The 21,209-nt window shown below is 50.0% G+C and overlaps 3 protein-coding genes across 5 annotated transcripts in view; 1 reads left to right on the forward strand and 2 right to left on the reverse strand.

Moving 5' to 3' along the window:
* The window catches only part of DDB2 (damage specific DNA binding protein 2), a 49,019-nt gene extending 40,113 nt beyond the window's left edge, over positions 1 to 8,906 (reverse strand). Inside the window, exon 1 of the mRNA XM_037393326.1 lies at positions 8,570 to 8,906. The gene's annotated coding sequence lies outside the window, so the exon portion shown is untranslated. The remainder of the gene's footprint in view (positions 1 to 8,569) is intronic.
* A 41-nt stretch (positions 8,907 to 8,947) lies between these two features.
* On the forward strand, positions 8,948 to 18,277 carry ARFGAP2 (ADP ribosylation factor GTPase activating protein 2). 3 transcript variants are annotated; one of them, XM_037393321.1, is made up of 17 exons: positions 8,989 to 9,120; positions 9,409 to 9,527; positions 10,254 to 10,326; positions 10,793 to 10,924; positions 11,038 to 11,118; positions 11,952 to 12,054; positions 12,703 to 12,759; positions 13,209 to 13,253; positions 14,366 to 14,418; positions 14,848 to 14,984; positions 15,276 to 15,407; positions 15,888 to 16,016; positions 16,096 to 16,224; positions 16,604 to 16,730; positions 16,848 to 16,938; positions 17,050 to 17,168; positions 17,599 to 18,277. In XM_037393321.1, the coding sequence occupies exons 1-17, from the start codon at positions 9,049 to 9,051 to the stop codon at positions 17,617 to 17,619; spliced, it is 1,620 nt and encodes a 539-aa protein (XP_037249218.1). In that variant the 5' UTR covers positions 8,989 to 9,048; the 3' UTR covers positions 17,620 to 18,277. The 3 variants fall into 3 exon arrangements, with proteins under 3 accessions (XP_037249219.1, XP_037249218.1, XP_037249220.1); XM_037393322.1 differs by lacking the exon at positions 9,409 to 9,527 and having other exon boundaries at positions 8,948 to 9,120; XM_037393323.1 differs by lacking the exon at positions 13,209 to 13,253.
* The window catches only part of C7H11orf49 (chromosome 7 C11orf49 homolog), an 86,023-nt gene continuing 82,877 nt past the window's right edge, over positions 18,064 to 21,209 (reverse strand). The window contains exons 8-9 of the mRNA XM_037393346.1: positions 20,907 to 20,970; positions 18,064 to 20,410 (exon numbers count right to left, since the gene is read on the reverse strand). Of these exons, the coding sequence (XP_037249243.1) occupies positions 20,230 to 20,410; positions 20,907 to 20,970 (245 nt within the window). The 3' untranslated portion in view covers positions 18,064 to 20,229. The remainder of the gene's footprint in view (positions 20,411 to 20,906; positions 20,971 to 21,209) is intronic.

Here is a 21,209-nt window from a genome sequence, read left to right on the forward strand (position 1 = left end):
GACTGATGGGACGTGTTCTGTACAGGATAAGCTCAAGGACTTGAGGGAACAAAAAAAGGGCAAGCTACCTTTTCTTTGAAAAACAAGCAGTAGTTTAAAAACAGTTTATTGAACTGCATCTGCTTGAAACTGTTGTTGAGATGCATTGTGAGTTTCTAGTAGTCTTCTGTAGTGAAATTCTTATTCTGGGTTAGCAGGTGAGGAACTTGGTTAAAAGACTTGGGAAACTCAGTCAAGCCTCCACCAAATACAGTGGGGTGAACCGCTTCAGAGCTGTTTGGAAAAGGGGTGACACAGATCAGGAAGCTGAAGTCATAGGTGAGCATTTGGGATTAAATGACCACAGAATGTTAATGGTGGCTTGTCAACCAAAATGGGTGTTTCACAAGTACAGATTGAAAAGGTGGGGATGGGCAGATTGAAACACTGTTAATTTAAGAGAAATTAAAGTATCACAAACATCTTGTTGCCTGCCTGCCAGACAGAGCAGAAATTAACCTATTACAGCATGCTGCATGCCTTGAAATGTAGTCTGCTGTGGACAAAGGGATCTGAGACTAGTGCCATTTAGTGCTTTTGTGAGACCACAGAAACGCATCAGCTGTTGAAAGGTCTTGCCTGAAGTGTCCCTACTGCTGTGCTTCATGCATGGGGGAGTAGAGTGTAAACCGAAAGAACAAGGCTAAAGCATTTTGTTCTGAATCTGTAATGTCATCAGTCAAGAAAAGAGAAAGTATTCCCAAAAGGCAATTAAAAGATCTAAGCAACAGACATTAAAAACACCTGGATTTAGCTATTAATTCACCTATTAGTATAGGTCCAATACTTGAAGAAGCCTCTAAGCTTATGCCATATAATTAGAGGTGTTGGTGTATAAGCACTTGGATTTATTTAAAGATCTAGTCTCTGCGTTACTAGGTCCCAGGTAAAGTACCATCGGTGTTGTACAGTAATTGCAAGTGTTACTCCTGCTGACCTGCAATCAAATGATTTGTTGCTGCTTTGTCCTAACACACATGAATGTGAAGAGCATGCCTGCCAGGCCTGTGAGGTCACAGCAACAGGCAGGGATAAAATGACCTGTGTTGTGCTATGGTGGATACTGGTTAGCCTGGATATTTTCAAACACTAATGCTAGCCTTTCATGGAAGGTCAAAAAATTCTAGAAGGGAGTTATGAAGGATAACGTGGAGGCTTGACTTCAGTTGCTCTTCTGAGTTGTAGTCAAGCTGTAATTAGGGATGGAGTTAGGTGTGGCCAGAACCTGCTATGAGGACAGCAATGTCCAGTAGACGGACCCTCTGGTTACGGTACAAACAACCTGAAATTCCACAGGACAAAGTCTGAACAGACTTGTTTGTCCTAGAAAAACATGACCACCTGATCATAATGGGCTGCTTGAAGGTTTCCAGAAATAGTGACATGCTGCAGCTTATGTGAACAAGTCCCCTAAAGGAATGTTTGCACATTAGAAATTCCTGCCAAAAGCTGAAGTAATGGACAGGAGACAGCACACTGAGAATGAAGAATCGCTTGGCTGGGCTGCACCTCATAAATTTTGGTGTGGCACTTAGTCCTGGCTACCCAGAACCAAATGGATTAGTAAAAGAGAGCCTGTGTAGTAAAGAACCAGCTGGAGGGGGGGAAAAAACCACCCAGGCACATGTAATGATCTTATATTAAACTAATAGCTCTGCCCGGAGACTTAGTTTTCCATAGAAGCAAATGAGGTTTTGTTAACCACAAAGGCTCTAGTTGAAACTTGTCATCTGTGCCATGCCAAAAGTTTTGTGTATGAACAGAGAAATGAACACATGAACTACTTGCTGTACCTGAATTCCAGAAGGCCAGCAAAGCCTATTCTTCCACCATGATTTCTGCAGAAACATACAGATGCATCTCTGTGCCTAATGGGCAACACAGTGAAAACCTTATCTAGTAATTTTTTTTTAATAAAGCCACTCCCTGTGGAAAGCTTGTACTTGTTGGCAGATAATTAATTTGGTTCTGATATCTTCCTGGAAAAGAGTTTTTGAAATACCACACAAAGTTTGGATTTCCTGTTGATCATGAATTTTCTAGGAAGGGGAAGTTAAAAGATTCTCTATGACAGATCACACCCATTTCCCCAAAGCAGCAGCTGAGCTTGCTCAACCCGTTAGTGATGTTTCTGCCCTGTAGGCAGAATCTGGGTTGCAGAGCCCACAGCACAGCTGTGCTCTGGGATGGCAGCTGAGAGTTGTGGTTAGCTTCTAACTCCTGGTGGAACTCCCACTGCCCTGCGTGGAGCCTGGGGCTGTTGGTGTTTCATTTACTTTCCATCCCGCTTCCCCATACCCTGTGTCCTTGCTGCGGCTGTTTCGCTTGGCACAAAGTGCTGAGGCAGGTGCAAGTAGATGGCAATCCTGCAGAGACCCCCTCTGAGCTGTTACAAACTGTCCTGCACTCCCTTTGCTCCTGGCCCTGTTTGCAGATCCAGCCCAAGGCCACCGCTGGCCTGAGCTCAGCTCTGCTATTTCAGGCAGGTTGTCCCTGACTGCAGTGCAGGCTGTGCACAAACTGGGGCTGCCTCAGTCGTGTTTTACAGCTGCTAGCGTTATACTTAAGGGCAGCAGGCTGCAAAATTCCCTTCTGCTCCTGTTGAAAGCTGGTGCTGGAGTTAAAATGGCCTTGAACACTCCACTTGGACTAGAAGGTGATTGTTTCTAAGGTAACTGCACAGAGGCTGGCTGCAGGCTGGTCATGGGGCTGAACCTGAGGCAAAGACAGTGCCACAAACTCCATCTCCACCCATGGAAATGTGGTTGGAAAATACCCTCTACAGGCTGGCGGGAAAGGTTGTGCAAAACAAGCAAGAATACCAAGGCTGCATGATATGAGGCAAAACATCTGCAGAGGGACCTTGCACAAAGAAAAGAAGAAAAAAAAAAAGAAGAGAAGAAACTGAAAAAGACTTGCAACCACATGTTGCGCTGCTGCCCAGGTCCAGGCGACAAGAAGCTGGAGAACTCCAGGCTGCGAGGGAGTGAGGCTGTCTACCAAGCGACCTAGGTTCTTAAAAGATCAGAGGATGAATACGCGAAGATAAACAAATCCTTGCTGGGGGGTGGGCAATGGGGTAGGTTCTGTAACTGGAAGAAACTGGCTGATTTTCTGTTGGAACACCTTGAGATTTTCCAAAATGAATTTCATCCCAAATCCCCTCAGCTGCTTTCAGCTCATTTCACTGGCCATGTCCTCCTGTTTTGCACCATGCAGTAACCCTACTTGCAGAGGTCGCTGGTTTGTCAGTCTCTCAACTTAAGGCAATCAGATCTGCAGCTTGAGAGTTCCTTTCTCCACAAGCAGTGCAGTGGGGTCTGCACTTCTTCCCCTACGGTGGGGCGGGGGGCATAGTCTCTCCTCTTCAGTCTGGCCGCTTTCACTGAGTCCAGCTGTTTACAGATCCTGTGGTCCCTTCCTCCCAGCGTTTCCTTTCTATCCTACCAGCTGGAGTCTTCTTCCAGGCCCAGAACTCTCCCCCTTGACTTCACTACCTCTTTCCTTCCTGAGTCTATTGTTCCTGCTCTCAGCAGGAGCCTGACACCAAAACACTGGCTGCCCCCAGCTGTGACCAAACTAGCCCTTTCTCTCAGTTTCTCCTCAGGGCCTCCCTGCAGGTGCCACACAGTTCCTAAGGAATGTTGCATCCACAACCCTATGGATGTTTGTCTCACCAGTGGCCCTGCAGCCCCGCAACACATTGTGGCCACCTGCAGAGCTGGAAGCCCCCTACCTACTTGCTCTCCACCCAAATCCCTCATAACCACCCGTCTGACAGCGGTGCTTGTGCTCTGTGGTAACTGTATGTTTTCAAAAGAGTGTCACAGTAAACCAACAGCTTTCTCACCTTGCCTTGCCTACCTGATCATTTTGTTAGCTCTGCCTGCCCTGTTCATTGTCGTCTGCTTTAGGCATGCTCCCTACGCTTGTTGTAGGGCTGCAGGCAACTAGTCCCTGTGCTAGAGGGATTCAGTTTAGAAAACTCGGGGGAGTGGAGTGATCTGCAGGGAAGAGAGATTACATGTCTGCTGGAAAATGTGGAAGGATCATGTCTGATAGGAGGACAGCCCTGCTGGGCTCTGACCTTGAGCAAGCTAGTGCCTGTGCTGCTATGGACTGCCCTTGAAGGAGGGTGAGATAGCTTGGGGCCTGCTCACTGCCCGCTCTCTCCACCTTGCTTCCCCTCCGATGGTGTGATGGGCATGACTTGAAGCTACACATCACTTGAGTGTCACCTGCCAAACAGGCTGCTCCCATCAGGGGCACCTGTGCCACCTCCAAACTGACCACTACAGCAAGATCTAAAACTCGTCCTCAGATTCAGGACACCCCTGGGCACATCTGCCAGCTCACCCCAGCTCTGGGGTGTCCCCAAAGCCTCCCAAGGCCTGAACACGTGCAAGGCCAGTCAGAGGTGATGCTACCAGACATGGGAAAATAAACATTTGATTATAATATTGGAAATGGAGTTACAAAAGAAACACCTGAAGACGTACCTGCATACACACACACACATGCTCACAGCATGCTCCTTCCCTGGCCCCGCACTCATTACCCTTTCCACCAAAGCCCAGCCGTTTTGCCTGGCAGCATCATCTGGCACAACTGAAAGGGACAGCCCTCTCCTCCCTTTCAAAACTTCCTAAGCCCTTCCCTTACTTGCTTTAGCAATCGCATGAGCAGGAGGTGGTCAGCTCAGCAATGCAATGACAATCACAGCTTGAGTAGGGCTTAGGGACATGACTCGGCCCATGGCCACCACTTGCCAGAGTGGGCACAAGGGACAGCATGTGCAGCCGGACTGGCCTTCCAGCTGCACCACAACCCCAAACTGGATCAAGCCAGCCATGACCGTGCTCCTCAGTATCTCTCCAGTTACCCATCCCTTGTGTTCCTTAATTTATGTATTCCTTCTACCTTTGCTGGCTTTTCTCCAAACCACAACATTTGTAAGACTGCCGTAAAATTGTGTAAGTTGTAAACCTGAACAAAATACTCACTCTACACATAGTGCATTAGCTCCTTATCTCAGATCTTGCTGGAAGCACTGCATAGAGTCTGTGACGTGACTGCCTGCCTCGGTGCTCAACTTTTTCCTAGGGAGGCAGCTACTAATTACACTCAGTGCAGCACACTGGCAGGCCGGTCACCCACGACGCTCAGCCGGCTGCTTCCCTTGCATCAATTGTAGTGAGGATATGGCCTTAATGGAACGCAGGGCAGCTTGCTGACCTGGCAGAAACCTGATCCAACCCGAGGAAAAGTTTTCTATATGATCCCTAAAACCACGGGAAATTGGGAGCACCTTCTTACAGGCTCCAGGAAGGGACATACCTGCTTGTCCCTTGTTCTACTGAGGAGGAGAATGCTTTCTATCTGTCCTTGCCTCCTCCTCTCCATCTGTGGCCACACTTGCTCTTTCTACTACTGAAAACAGCCAGGCTGTCGGAGCTCTCTCGCAGGATTACTGACTATCCCCAGGGGAAATCATGCAGATTAGTTAGTGTCTGTTAACTGCTTAGTAAGAAAGAAGAAAAAAAAAGTAACAAATTTGTGTTAGAAATAGCTCCTCTCCCCAGGGCATCATTGTAGATTCCCCGTACCCCACCACTCACACTGCAATGCATGGGGAACTGTATCTACCGATTATTTTGTGGGCAGTTTACTGAATTTGCCAGCTCACCTCCCAAATCTTCTCATTCAGCAAAAGGATGAGAGGCCAACGGGTCCAAGTAGGAGAGCAGGACTCAGCCACCTCATCTTTGTCCTGCACAGTTCTTTCACCCACGTTCTTTGCTGGGTAGTGAAAAGAGAGCAAGGACCTTTTTCCCTCCCCTGGGCCACTCTGCTTCTGGACAGACTCCCAGAGAAGTGCTTTCTCCTCCCTTTGGCTCAGACCTGCAAGCGCAGGGCAGGTTTTATCCCCATCGTAGCACTTCACTCCCAAGCCTCTCCCAGCTCTCTTTCACAGCAACCTTATGCCCTCAGACAACAAGTCTGTACAGAACAGACTTTCTGTACTAGAAATGTGTACCCATTGGTATGGCAGACTCCAAGAACAAGCCTGGTCACCATCCTTTGCTTTCCTTTGCTCTTTTGGATGACGCTAGGGACTACCTTTTACTGACAGAGGTGGGTAACAGCAAGGCGATCTCCTATTAGGAGGCTATGTCGGGCTCAGGGTCTGGTGTCACAGCAGTCAGGAGGAAAGAGGCAGATGTCAGATGTGTGGAGATGTATGTGGATGTATGTGGAGAGGGAAGCTGAGGGCCAAAGAGCAGGCTGCCAGCTTGGAGCTCAGAAATTCAGCACCAAGGCACATAAGATGCAAAAGAAACAGATGCAGGAAATGGCAAGAACAGTGCAGTGACAGCACGGGCTCGCAGGGAACAGTCAGCAGCAGGAGGTCTTTCCTGTACTGACAGAGGCAACAAAAAGAAGCTGACTATTTCTCGGACCAGCAGCATGCTCTTCCTGCTGCTTTTATGTAAAACTGATGGACAGAACAGCAGCCTTGCCAGGACTTGGAACAACCAGCATGGGCTGGAAGGCCTGCAAGGGACCCTGAGGTACCAAAGCTTGAGCAACCCTGCGGTAGCAAGCCTTCCCAAGCTGTAGCAAGGCACAGCACAGTGAACAAAAACCGTGCACCTTCCACAGAGGAAAGGAGCCTGAACTGTATTTCTCCATGTCTACTAGCACAGACAGGCAGGGAAAAAAGTGTGACAGTGACCTCCCAGCCTCCAAGGCTGCCTTCGCTCCTCCCAGGCACATGCCGTTTCCCTCTCACAAGCCCCAGCTGGGGTAACACCCAGCATGAACAGACCGTGTTCCTCCTAACCCCTGCGTGACATCTCCATTAGACAGACAAACACAGACCTAGTGAGAACAAAGCCAGCAGAGCAAGCAACTTGGCTTGAGACTGCTTGAGCCAACACAAACACCACCACTCCCGATGCACGCTCATTACCTGAACTTGCTCTTCTACATGACCAGATGCAGCTTACACTGCCTTTAACCTGACAGCATACACTCCCTCTCCTGTCCTTCTGTCTAGCTTCACCTGTCAGGGCCCTGAGTGCACGAAACAGGCCTTAATTTCCCTGAGCAGCCCCATGTGGGGCCTCTACCCACAACCCCTGCCCATGGCTGTGGAGGTGACTGTGCTTTCATTTAAGCTCAGCCCAGAGGTACCAGTCCTTGCCTGAGCTGAGTTGGAGGAGTAGTGGTCTCTGGCTGTGCCTTGCTGATCCTGACCTGTAGGCTGCCTTACCAGCCTGATCTCAGACTAGATTTGCCACTGCAGACATGCCTGGCAATCACCGGGCCTGATCCTGACCTGTGGATTGACTTCCCAGCTTGACAGCAGACTACCTCATTGCTATGAGCTTGGCCAGCTATCTCATTTCTTGTTCAAACTCGGCCACTACCCTGGGCCTGGCCAGCTCCCCTTGCTCAGGTACGGTGGGCATGGATGGGCCGTGGCTGAGGAGGGCCAGCCCAGGCCTGGTGGCATTGGGAATACCCCCCTTGAGCTTTCCTTCTCCTAGGGTGCAGCCAGCCCTTGCTGCACCCTGACATCAGCTCTCCTGGTATGACTGCCAGGACAGCTGCACCATGAATGGCATCAAGGGAACTCAGCTGGCTTAAAAATAGCGGTGAGGAAAACGCTATCGGTTACTTTTACCTGAACTGATTCCCCAGTATTGTTTGTGTAAGCCCAGAAATGGACATATAGGCATGATTAAGGTAGCAGCATAAGAGCAACAGACACCAGGGGCTAGTTAAGACACAACTGCTGCTAAGAAAGAGCCCTGGCAGGCTAAATCAGGCTTCGCCACCCAGTTCAGAGACTCCTCTCCGAGCAGCTCAAATCAGATGCGTCTGCCAGAAGCCTCTCATCTTACTGCAAGGCAAATGTGCCTCCCGTATCAGGTCTCGCTCTGATAACGTTGTTAAAGCTTTGCTGATTCTCAGAATGCAAGACTCCACATCCCTGCTAAACATTCTGCAAGGTCGTTTTGCCCAACAGCTCAGTTGTTCCTGATTGCATCCATATGTCCCAAGACTTTAGGGATCTTGCCAAGATCATGGGTCTTAGGTTCCCATTGCAATGAATTTCTGTGGAAATGAGTGAACGGAAAGCCTTTAAATTTGAACTGAAGTTAGACTTGTCCAGATATTAGTACATTTAACTACCTCTCTTAGTGACGAGCTGGTGCAACAGAGCAACCTGCTTCTGGAGGTGAGGAAATCTCCATCCGTTCCATCTCAGCCATACCGATTAGCTTTTCTTGTCGTTGCCCTTCTGAAACTCTCATTGCTCTGCACTCTCTTTATTTTTTTTCTAAAGCACGAAATGGGTTACATGCCGTTGACTTTTAGTTCAAAGCATCACATTTTTTCCTTTTTTTTTTTAATGTTATACCTGAATGACTTTCCAGTCCATTCCCTCCTGCTTCCAGGCAGGTAACAGAACACTTTGGGGCCCTGACACCGTCTTGGTCTGATGCAACAACTTCCCTACCTTGGTGACTGCCTCACGATGCCTTGATTACCGCAGAGGATCGGGCAGCGCTGCCTGAGAGGCCTCCAGCGGACTGAGTCACTCCCGAGCCAGGGCGCCGCGGCATGTGGCAGGCCGGGTGCCCTGAGGGGCAGGTGCCGCCTCCCGCACGCCTGGGCCCTGAGGGGGCCGGGGGTCGGCGGGCAGCGCCCCCCAAGACGGGGAGCCCCAGCGGCGGCCGGGGTGATGGCGGGGTGCTGAGGAGGGGCCCTGACCCCAAGCGCCCGCCTCTGGGCGCCGGGCCCGGGGGAGAAGGGGGGGCTCCCGGCCCCCCCTTGCCGGCGAGCGGCCCCGCTGTCATGGCGACGCGGCAGGCGGGGCGCGGGCGCGGCGGGGCCCGTCCCACCGCCCAGTATGGGCCCCGGCGGCACCCGTAGCGCGGGCCCAGCCCCGCGCCGCCCGGCACCCGTCGCCGCAGTGGCGTCTGGGAAGGAGAGATCATGGCGGCGGAGCCGAGCAAGACGGAGATCCAGACTCTCTTCAAGCGGCTCCGGGCAGCGCCGGCGAACAAGGTAGCGATGAGGCGCTGAGCAGCCGCCCGCTCTTCCGAGCCGGGCCGCTTCCCGGTGGGCTAGGGCCGGGCCTGGGCCCCGGCCCCGGGGGGCTGCGGGCCGCGCTGCGGCGGCGGGGCGGCCGGGGGAGGGGGGGCGGCCCGGGGAGACGCGGCGGGGCGGCCGGGGAAGAGGGGCGGCCCGAGGAGAGGCGGCAGGGGCGGGGGGCGGCCCGGGGAGAGGCGGCGAGGAGCGGCGGGGCGGCAGAGCCGTTGCCTGAGCCCGGCCGTGCCTCTGCCTTCGCTTTAGTCGTGCTTCGACTGCGGCGCCAAGAACCCGAGCTGGGCCAGCATCACCTACGGCGTGTTCCTCTGCATCGACTGCTCCGGCGCGCACCGCTCGCTGGGCGTGCACCTCAGCTTCATCAGGTGCGGGGCGGGGGGCGCGGCGCAGCCACGGCCCCGCTTTGCGTGGGTCCGCCGGGGGGTTGGATCGCTGCCCGCCACGGGGGGCTGGTGCCGGCCTTGCGGGGGGCTGGCTGGGCCCCGGGGTCAGCGGCGAGAGGGAAGCCTCTCCTGTAACGCCGAGCAGGGCACAGAGAGCCACGCTATTTACTCTTTTCTGTATCAGTGGGGAAGGTGGTGCTGGGTTTTCAGCCTCTTTGTTTTCAGTACTGGCAGAAGTTAGCATTTTAAGTAACAGAACTGGGAACTCTGCTTATTCAGAGCAAAGCTGAGTAACTGGTGTGAGACGCGCTCTGTCACCTCGTTTTCCTTGGCTGTTTTCTCAGCTGCTTTGTCATGTGTTCTGGCCTAATCTGTGGGACGGGCTGCAGACGAGTCTCATGTTGTGGTGAGAGAACATGCAAAACGAAAGTTGCTGGCTGTGCTTTCCCAGCTCAGGCTCTGCCCTTTTAATATAACTGAGAGGTCCTGTAAATCTGGACACTGTTCTTTGGTGTGAAGCTGAAACTGTGTTTTTTCCCTCACTTTAAAAGTTCTTATGGGAAGCAAAGAAGTTACAAGCTGCTCTTTCCCCCTTTACCTCCTGTACTGTGGGATAGTAATGGCATATCTGACCATTCTAGCTCAGAGCTTGCTTTTGCACTTGGTATGCCTGTACGTTATTCATAGAAGTAATTGGTTCTCATGCAGGTCCACAGAGTTGGATTCGAACTGGAACTGGTTCCAGCTGAGGTGTATGCAAGTGGGCAGCAATGCCAATGCGGTGAGGAGCCTCTGTAGGCATTTCGCTTTCTTTCCCTCTTGCTAATCCACCCATTCTGTTTATTGTGGTTTTCCGGGTACCAGCCTCACCTGCAGTGTGTAATGAGGGGTGTTCGTGTGCTTTGAAGTCAGACTGTGACCTTTGAAAGCACTGTTTTCTGAAGTGTGGATCTGTCATTTTGTCATATCTCATTTGAGTGAGAGGCATTAAACAAAAGGAGTTACACTGATCAGTTTGAGAGCTTATGCTTAGCGTTGTGAGTCGGAAGCATCCTCTCCTGTGGAGAACAGGCCTCTGGGGCCTGGAGCTCCTTGGAAGAAAGCCAACCAATGGGTGGTTCATGCTGTATGCTCAGTATGGTCATCCTTGGTCTTTGGCAAGCTCCCTTTTTTCTGTTGTGTTTATGTCTAATGCTTGCTGGAGTATGATCTAGCAGTCAGGAGACAGGATATTCCTCTCTTTTCAGACTGCTTTCTTCCGCCAGCACGGCTGTACTACTACAGATGCCAACGCTAAATATAATAGTCGAGCTGCCCAGATGTACAGGGAGAAGATCCGGCAGCTGGCAAGTGCTGCCATGGCCAAGTATGGCACTGATGTAAGTCTGTCAGCTCTGTACTGTGTAGTGTCTCGGATGTGTAGTGCTGGATGCCGAGTCTTGTAGGATACCTTCTGCTTCTTTTTTCACCCCCCTCTCTCTTCTCTCTTCAGCTGCTTATAGATGGACTGAGTGGAGCCCCTGGGCACTCCCCTGACAAGAGTGATGCTGATTTCTTCATGGAGCACACACAGGTGAGAAGAACCATCTATACCAGTCAGCCTGAACAGCTCTCAAATAGCCAGCTGTTCAGCCAGAGCAGTCCCACTTAGTTTGGAAGGACTCCAAACTGTATACTTGTTCAGTAGTAACGTGGAAGAACTAAGATGAGTCATCAGCATGGGACATAATCACAGATCTAAACAAACCCTCCTGGGGTCTGTAATATCCACGTCCTTTGTTTTCAAGACCAACTTTATCTTCAAGGAATACTCAGAGCTCCCAGCTACTCCCTGGAAAACGCTTTGTGTGCTGCATTAATGCATAGTCTCTCCGCGCATTTAAAGCAAGAACTGGCTGTCACTTTGAACTTCTGGTTTAGTCAGCTTTTCAGTGCATGGATGCTGGTAAAGTGGATTTGGGCAACTGTACAACACTAGGCGGACTCTCCTATGTGAGTAGAGTAATGTGAGAATTGGCTGTATGGCAATAAAGGCAGTGGAAGCCGAGATTATTTTTTTCCAGGGAAGCTCATTCACACTTTCTCCTAGATTTTAGCACATCTCTTTAAGCTGGGAAATCCTCCCAGTAGCCAGCTCTGATACTACTGTTCGAGTTACGCTGTTGTTTATCCTGGCCTTCCGTTCAGCTTAGCTTCTGGGGTTTTTTTTCTTTAATTTTTGTCCCTGCTAAGGGAATGTGGACTTGTCCATATGTTGCCTTACCTTCAGTGAAGGCATAGTCTGGAGTTTGGAACGTGTTTCCTTTGGCCTTAAAACTGAATACAGGTCACTAAACCTGAAGTAAGTTCAGGATTGTTCGTTTCATTCATCTTCTGCAAGTCACTGGAATGAGCATCTCCTTGCAGTCTTCCAGTACCTGGGATGTATCGGATGCCAGCCAGAATCCTGCACAGTCTTCCCCGGAGATGGAAAAAGCAGCAAAGTCATCAGAAGGCAGAGAAGTGTCAAGTGAGTTCTCTGCTGAATACCTTTTCCAAAAACCTAACTTCGTTTCCAGGAGAATATGCTCCTGTATCACAGCTGGAAGGGCTGAGATTTTTCTTTGGTTCAGGCTTGAAGGAGTGAAAGCTCTGTGCACTCTTACGATGTTTAGTTAAATTAGTGAAGACTTCTACAAATGCAGCTCTGTTTGGGATCAGGTCTCTGCTTTTCCTGAAATGCACACAAAACTATTTTGGTGATTAGCTGCTCCATTTCCCTGCTTCCAGACATAATTATTTGTCTGAACGCTCTTCTCAGTCCCTTGAATTTAGTGGGTCTGGAAATGATGTGTGAATATAGAGCAAAGAACTGTTTCTGGGGTGAATGACAAGGAAACCAAGAATCTGGGGTCACAGATGTAATTTGAAACAGCTTAGTGTATTCCCCTGCATGCTTGCTTTTAATGTGTTAAGAACACTGCAGAGGGAATAACTTGCTCTGTGGAGACATAAAGTTGTTGTACTTGGGGAATTGCATGTTTCAAACTGTAACTTGGCTTGTTTGGGGTGTGTGGGTGTGCAGAGGAGCTAGAAGAGAAATAGCGGAACTGAGCACACTGAAAAGAAAGGGGCTAAGAATCAGTCTGAATGTTCTCTTCTGGTTTTGTGCCCACAGATTCCAGCCAAGGCCCATCTATTGACTTGTTGAGCACATCTCCTAAAGCTCCTCTAGGTAAGACTCTTCCCCATCCCTCAGATCAGCCCCTGAATCCCAAACCCAAGCCACAGTTTACTGGAGGTTTGATCGAGTTCGAAGCTGTTGCCTTCCCAAAAGCTTGTTTTCATTTTTTGAACTTTGGATGAAATTTGGCATTTGCACACCTAGAACTTGGCTGATCAAGGCCACATGGCTGTGGTGTTTGGGTTTTGGAGGTTTGTTTTTTGGTGTGTCGTCATCTCCCCCTCTGAGCACCTTTGGAGGCAAATTAAATCCCTATTATTCTGGAAGCTAATTATATCTGATTCTCCCCTGCCGTTACTGTCCTGGTTGCACACAGAGCATCTAGCTGGAGCTTCTTTCCTCATTGAGTGTGCTCCTAGCCCCCAGTGGGTTTGTCCTGGGTGGAAAGCCTGTGTCCTCAAGCATCTGTTCATTCCCCATGTTTTGTGTCTCTTTCTCAGGCATGGCCATGTATCTATCTACACAAGGGCCCGCTCCTGCCAGAGGTAACTGGCTAACAGCTGGCCTGCACTGGCTGCTTGTGACAGCTCTGCCTGCCCCCTCTGTGATTCCGCCTTTAACTCTTAACTTTAGCTTCCTGTGCTTGGAGGGAGAGAATGAGCCAAAGCTTACATGATCGTATTGGGATCTAAACCAGCTGTTCCAGATCTGGAAGGGGGTCTTACTGACATTTCTGTTAAGTGTTTCCTGGCAGTAATAAAAAAAGCCCCAAACAACCCCAAATCAAATGTTAGGAACAGTGAGCTGAAAACGGTCTTGTATAGTGTGAATGTTTTGATACCCCCTATTTCAAAAATTCATGGCGAGACTAGAAAAGATACAGAAACGGCTGTCAAGAATGATCTAAAGTATGGGTTGACAGATGTCATGTGTGTAAGGAGACACTTCTGTGGAAGAAAAGCCCAACAAGGGTGATAAAAGATTTTGGAACTACACGTTGGAAGCTGGGAAAATGTCCTGGGCAGTCCCTCTCTGTTTGCTTTGTTCTTACACTTTTCCCCAGGCATCAGCTGCTTGGCTGGACCTTGGCTGGTTTTACAAGTGTGGCATGCTTCATGCCGTCAGCGACAGGTTCCCGGCGCAAGGTGCTGGGGAACCTGTTGCTTTTACAGCTTGCTGCACTTCAGGTCCATTTTGTCGTTGGCCTGTTCACGTAAACATGACTGAAGGGGTTTTGCTGCTTTGTCTCTGAGGCATTGGTTGAGGCACTGACAATTGTATGGCTCTGAAGCTGCATTTTCTTGGGTTTATGTTGGAATAAATCTAGTCTTTCTCTAGCTACCCTGTTCCCTACTGGGTAGGGTCACCAACTGCATGACACTTGGAGGAGCTATTCTAAGGTCTTAATTCACTTACAAGTTTCTCCAGCAATGGGTATGCTTCTCTAGGCCACCAGCCTGCAATTGTGGAGCTTCTAAGTGCATCTTTCTTGGCTGGGTGAAGTCACCTTACCCAGGCTTCTGATGTGAAGCTGCATGGTGTGTCCTGGACTCTATAAGCAGCTGGACTGTGGTGTATGTTTGTGTGGGTCACTGACTAATTTTGGCTTCATAAATTAATTTGCTTCTGCTTATTTGCTGCCTCCCTCCTCTTGCAGAACTTAAATCCTCCCTCATTGGAAAGAAGAAGCCAGGAGCTGCCAAGAAAGGGGTACGTCTGAGCTCTTGTTTTATGGAGAGGAGGTAGAGCATGTCTCATATTACTGCTGTCCTTTCCTTGGCCCTTGCTTTCTGCCCTTAAAGCTGCGTACTGAGAGATCCATTTGGGGAAGGGAGAGCTTTGATTATATCACTGCTTATTTTGAAAGACCGCTTATATGTTAATGGACAAAACCAACTGGGTTTTGGATCATTACTTGTTACGATATGAAGCATATGTGGCTGATCTCTTGGCACTGAGCGCTGGTGGGTTAACTCTTGGGTGTTCTTCCACACTCTGCTGCAAGCTGTATGGGGTCTGTAGGTTGTAACTACACAGGGAGACCAAAGGCCTGGTTGGTGCAGCAAGGAGTAGGGTTCTGGTTTTCTTCTCCGATGAACAATTTAAGCTGAAGAAATCGCCGTTTTTTGTTTTTTCAAGTTGGGTGCAAAAAAAGGTCTTGGAGCCCAGAAAGTGAGCAGCCAGAGCTTCAGTGAGATTGAGCGGCAAGCCCAGGTGGCAGAGCAGCTGAGGGAGCAGCAGGCAGTGGAGTCCAGGAAACAAGCTGAGGAGTCCATGTAAGTGCCTTGTTTGGGCCGAATGCCTTGCGTACTAAAGCAGAAATAATACTAGGTTAATGCTGTTAGTGCTTACAGTAAAGAAATCACAGTTAGCCAAAAAAGAGTTGAACCCCGGTGAAGGTGAGATGGGAAGAAAAGCAGAAGCTTCTACGCAAGGATTTTTGGCAGAGCTGTTGTGGAAATGGGTATTTTGATGCGTTGTCAGGGTTGCTCTCCCCCTTGCCACTCCACAGCACGAACTGGAGCGGAGGGTAATGAGCTGGTACCCACCGTAGCTCTTTCCTTTAGAGTCACCTCAATGCGACTGGCTTATCAGGAACTGCAGCTTGATCGGAAGAAGGAAGAAAAGAAACTTCAGAACCTTGAAGGGAAGAAGCGTGAACAAGCAGAGAGGCTGGGCATGGGCTTGGTGTCCAGAAGGTACTTGGCTGTGGATGGCATAGGACAGGTGCCTTGGAAGCACTGTGCTCTGGAAAAGTTTCCTGAAGGCAGTAGCTTGCTGCTCTTGTAAGAGATAAGGAGCTGCTTTAAAGTGCTCATATGCTGGACTATGTCTAAGAGTGCTTCAGCCCCCAGAAGGAATGGGGCGTTCTGATCAGAGATTCTAGTTCTCATTTCAACTTTTCCAAAGATGCATGTGGCCTGTCAGCGCGTAGCCCTAGAGCCGTGCTGCTTGGCAGCTGTCCCCCCTGCAGAATTCCCTTAAGGTAGAGCAGGACTGCTGAGGGAGTCAGGATAAGCTAGAAAAGCGGTGAAGGGGGCCGGCATCCCACAACTCTCCCTCGAGACTTGTGGCACCTGCCTTGCCTGTGAAGGCCAGGTTCAGTTTTGAGGCAGACTGGCTGTAGGGGCTGGGTGCTGTCGGAGCCATCGGCCCTGACTGCCTGTTTGTTGTGCTAGTTCTGTTTCACACTCAGTGATGTCCGAGATGCAAGTAATTGAGCAGGAGACACCACTGGCTGCAAAAGCTTCCCGCTCCCAACTGGACTTGTTTGAAGATGCTGGAAGCTTCACATCTGGACCCCCCAAGTAAGACGTAGCTTCAGCGTAAATTTGGCTTATTCCTGAATTTAATGTCGGGCCTAAATCACCTATTTTTGGTACCTAGGTATAAATATAATCCCTTCTCATTTGAAGATGCATTTGGCTCACGATGGGAAACGGACTCTTCCTGGGGTATGGACAAAGAGGAGGAACCCGAGGTGACCATTTCCAGTATTCGGCCAGTTTCGGAGAGGTAAAATGCCTGCCACTGCTACTGTACCTTCCGTGTGCGTAGGACAAACAAGTAGGTCGAGGAGCTGTGGGTAGAGATGCTGCTGTGTTATGACAGGAACCTTGTACTGCAGGAGGTAACTTGTGTGGACAAGCCCAAGAAAAAGGGTGTTGAGTGAAAGAGGCCTGGACACTTCTTTGCCTGTCGTGTCCCTAAGTTTGATACAGCCTTTATGGTCATTGAGTGCTGGCTGTCCCAAGGTGGGGAGAGGAGGACGCTGATGGTAGCTAGCATTTGAGGATTTGTTGCTTTCCTTTGATCAGATGGGGTCCAAGAGAGGAGTCTGTTTCTTTACTGTGTCGGTGAGCTTAAGCTGAGACGTCTCTTCTTGTTTCCTCAGACCCACCAGTAGGCGGGAGACAGAGGGCAGGACATCTATTGTGGAATCCAATGAAGCTCGGCAGAAGTTTGCAGGCGCTAAAGCCATCTCTTCAGATATGTTCTTTGGGCGGGAGGCAGATGCTGAGGTAGATGCATTCTGCGGTGCTTAGGCTGGTACAGCTCTGGCTTCATCTCCTTCTGTTTGCTCAGGTCCTGCTTTGTTCCTTTCCTTTATAACCTTTTTGTTTTGTTTTCTGGTGCAGTATGAAGCCAGATCCCGACTGCAGCAGCTCTCAGGCAGCAGTGCCATCAGCTCTGCAGACCTGTTTGGAGAAGCTGAGAATGTGCACTCAGGTTTGTTAGCACTTGGTGGGGTTGAGGAAGGAGGCAGCTTTGGAGGACCTAGAGTGGAGGGTGCTCTCTGGAGCCGGGGGACTCCGGGGTAACTCCTGCTGGTTCTCCTAGGTGGTGTGTCGATTGGAAATGTTCTGCCTGCAGCTGACATTGCACAGTTCAAGCAAGGAGTGAAATCAGTTGCTGGCAAGATGGCTGTCCTAGCCAATGGGGTGATGAACTCCCTCCAGGTGAGATTACTCTGTGGCATCTTCAGAAAGGCTATTGTCATGCTTGGGGGGGGCTTTCATCATACCCTGGCTTCCACTGGAATTACCATTGTCTTCTCAAATTACATTGAAAGTCGCAGGTAGAGACCTGTCTTTTGTAGCTGATGGCTATACTACAACAGCTGAGCAATTCTGGGTGGCCAGTGAATACTTGGCCAGCCTTGCTCTCCTGCTGGACAGGACACCTTGTTATGTCAGATATGTCTTTTCCCACAAATCCCAGGCAGAACTTAAAAAGTTTAAGGCCATTTTACTTCCTGCCTTTGCTTGGTGTCCTGTCTAAGTAACCTTGCACTGCATTCCAATCCCAAACACCCTGAGACCTTTTTATCTGTCTCTGGAGTTTGCGTGAAGTGTTGTAGCATGGTGTCTTGGTGTGTTTCCTCCCCAGGATCGTTATGGCTCATATTGATGACCCAGGGACTGCAACTCAAAGGGAAGCCAGCACGAGGCACTGATGCCACCTTTGCCTGGAGTAAACTCTGCAGGATTGTCTTAGTTTGTCTGGGGTGGGTGGGGAGGGGAGAAGGTAAGCAGAGGTGGTCAGGACATCGCTGTGCCCAGGATGCTTTCTGAATATCTCTGGATTCCACTCTATTAAAATTCAATGTGCCCTCATACCCACTGCTATCTACTAGCCAGTGGAGATAGGCCTTCTTCCAGGGTTAACCTCGCTGCTGTAAAAGGTATGACAGGAGCTCATGAGCTGCCCTCATCAGTGCTCCTGTCCTCTTTGGCCCACACCTTAGCCCACCAAGTGACAGAGGGAAGGGAAATGCTGTTTTTTCTGAACATCGTGTTACCTGGTTCCCACAGGCATGACTGATTTTTTTTTTGTTGTCGGTTTTTTTGGGGGTTTTTTTGTTCTGCTCAGTGCTCCCAATCCATGGTGCTGTGGAGGCCTCTGTATTTGCAGGGTCGGACTTTTGCCATGGGATAATCGTTTTTACTGTGTTGTAAACCAGCATATATTGATGCAGGAGAACAAAATCAAAGCAAAGATTATTTTTTTTAGCTTCTAATTACATCATCAGCAAAAAAGGCCCAGGTAAAGAAGTACTGGAATGGTATTTACAGGATCCCTGGTTATTTTGTTACCCAGCTTTGGACTGAGGTTTAAGTCCTTCGCTGTGAAGTGAACTGAGTTGCAGCAGTGAGTGAGGGCTGTCATTCTAGTCCTGTTCAACTTGGCTCTCTGCTCCTGGCTGTGAATTTAACAAGGGCATGTTTTTCTCTTCTTTGGACTGTGGTGTTGAGGATGGGGTAATAAGTGTGTAACCAGCCTTCTCCCACCTTATTAGGAAAAAGAGCTGGGGCTGTTTGGGCCTCTCCTGCCCTGTTGAGGCCGAGGGGCTGGGAGGGAAGGATTACTCTGCTGCTGTACGCAGATGTTTGGCTGCTGTGGTGGGGCAGGAGGGGGGTCACCGCATCTTTACCCCCAGTACCTCTGAGGGGAGCCTGTCCTGCCAGGCCAGCGGGCTAGCACGGTAGCAGCCCATTGCACCTGCACAGCCACCTGTCCTTGCCCGAGGGGAGGGGCTGGTGGGCCCCGGGGGGTACCACCGCCAGCCTGTGCTGCTCCTGCCCACCCGGGACTGTTCCCCCGGAGCCTGGTGGAGAGGGGGCTGGGCAGCCCAGCAGACCCCAGACGCAGCAGAGGCTGTAGACAGTGTGCTTTATTGTGAGGCTGTCGGTATTCACTGATGGTTGGGAGAGAAAGCACAGTTCACCAGCATGTTAATAAATAAAATAACTTACAATAAATAAATAACCCCTCCCACTCTCTCCACAGGTGAGGCTGTGGTACAGACTCAGCAGTAGTTAAGGGATTAGGCTTAAAATAGCTCCAGCATGTGTTGAATCCATTCAGCTTAGGGCCGCTCTGAGCTTTGGGTTATCAGCTCCTGACAGCCCACGCTGCCGCATTTTATGAGCAGGAGAAGCAAGGAGGCTCCCACACAAGCAAGAGAAACTAGACTTCCCCAGAAAATAATGGCTATGCAAGCTGAGGCACAGGAGCTGGGCTAGGCAAAGCATTCAGGGCTGTGGAGGCCAAACTGTTGAGTAAAGTTACACATTAACACAACAAGATGCTACTCCTTTTTGTAGTTGTAAGGGCTATGCTATGATGCTCTAACAATGCCAATATTTACAAAAAAATACCCGGGATTTGTTTGAGAACTGCTTCCTTCTCCCCTAGTGCTTCTGCCCCCCCAACCCCAGCAGATGCTGTATATGTCTGCAAGCCATGCCACCTGTGGCCAAGGAGTTAAAAGACTTCTTTATCCCTCCTCCAGCGCCTCTGAAGCTCAGTTTTCCAAGTGACCTTAAGATGCTGTTGGAGGTGGTAGGAGGCCTCACAGAAGGGAACTCGATACAGCAGAGGAGCCAGACAGCACCACGCAGTACTTGCTGCGGTCTGGCTTACTTGCTGCATTTGCTTTGGCAAGTCTTGGACACATGGAGAAGGAAGCAGAGACAGGTGGCATGGCAATACCTAAGCCCTTTTCTAGGAATTTCTCTAGCTTTGATCATACACAGGTGCAGCTTTACTAGGAATAATTACAACAGAGCAGGAGTGCAGAGCTGCTGCTGGCGATTTAACCACTCTATTGTCTAGGCCAAGTCTGAACACAGCTACACAACAAACCACTGGCAAGCGGCCTGCACTAACGCTGCCACAGCTCCAGCACAACCATGAGGGAGAGCCCTGGTGAGAGAATACCCGGCTATTTCCAAGTGGAGGCAGAGCTAGTGTCGCTGGTTGGTCTTGCCTGCCAGCAGAGGGTAACATAGCTCTGCGGCTGGAAATAGCTTCTGGGGAGGAGCTAGGAAAAAGGCAGAGTTCTTCCTGGGGAAGGGATGGGTGGACCTGGTAATGGGGACTGGCATGGCCACACGCACACTGGTGATGTGGGCAGAACCCACCCACCATCAGAGCAGATGTTCTGGGAGGAGGTGTCGTTCCTCCCGTGAGTTCTGGAGAAACCCAAGATGGGAATGGTGCCCACCCTTACAACCTTCAATTTTCAGAGGAGTCTGTCTCTTCATTTGAGCCTTCACTCTCAGCATCCATTTTTCGCCGGTGGTGTAGAGCTTTCCAGGGAGAATTAATCCTGGGTGAGTTACGGACAGGCAAATTGGCTGCATCCCCACTGGAGCTGGTGGGACCAGAGATGGAAATCCCTGAAACCCGAGCTACCCTGAAAGAGAAAAGACAAAGGTAGCCTAACTTGTCATCTCCAGCCATAGCAGTTTTGGAGTGACCCTGGGAGGAGGACTTATTCACAAATAGCACAGGGATGGAAAAACTTTCATGACACAGAGGGGGAACACCTTGCACTAGCACCTGCCAGACTCGTGTGAATCTTTCCTATTTAAACAGATTTTTGTTCTGAGCAGAGCCTGAGTCCTCCAGCACCCCCAGTTTTTATCATGCAAACAAAATTTCCCTGTTCATTAGAGACTACTGCTTCCCCTAGATCCTTCTTTGAGGTAGTTTTCCCCTCTGTTTCTGAAGCCTTTTTTAAGGATTTTGTTAGCTGCACCAAGGCACCCTGAAGAAAGAGGCCTTCTCAGGCTGCTTTGCTAGCTTCTCTTGTTTTATAGTAGAGCAAAGGAACAGGGACAGTACTAAAGTCTCCCTTAGCATGCTAACTTTAATCTCTTGCTTTACCTACTTTAGGCAACTCCACTTACAATTTCTCAAGTTCCTGATCCATGGCAGGGTCCAGAAACAAGTCTCCTTTATCTGGCAAAGCCCCTGGAAAAAAACAAGGGAAAGCATCAGAGCACAATTAGGCTATTCATTCTTAAGGAAAAGTGCTCAAGCCATAGCAGCATCCAGAATACGCCCTGCAAGACAGAGAAGACTCTTCCATATACCTAGTAAAGAAAGGGACACAGTGTTGAGGATCACGGACAGATAAAGAATGAAGATAGAACGTGTCCAGAGAAGGGCAACAAAGCTGGGGAAGGGTCTAGAGACCAAGTCCCGTGAGG

Source organism: Falco rusticolus, chromosome 7 (genome assembly GCF_015220075.1).
Source record: "Falco rusticolus isolate bFalRus1 chromosome 7, bFalRus1.pri, whole genome shotgun sequence".
Lineage (NCBI taxonomy): Eukaryota > Metazoa > Chordata > Aves > Falconiformes > Falconidae > Falco > Falco rusticolus.

Bases quoted from the DNA above. Each gene is read 5' to 3' on its own strand.
- ARFGAP2 (XM_037393321.1), top strand. From the start codon at position 9,049: ATGGCGGCGGAGCCGAGCAAGACGGAGATCCAGACTCTCTTCAAGCGG. The intron at 10,327-10,792 runs GTGAGGAGCCTC...CTCTCTTTTCAG, and splicing joins TGGGCAGCAATGCCAATGCG to ACTGCTTTCTTCCGCCAGCA. The intron at 16,225-16,603 runs GTAAAATGCCTG...TTGTTTCCTCAG, and splicing joins ATTCGGCCAGTTTCGGAGAG to ACCCACCAGTAGGCGGGAGA.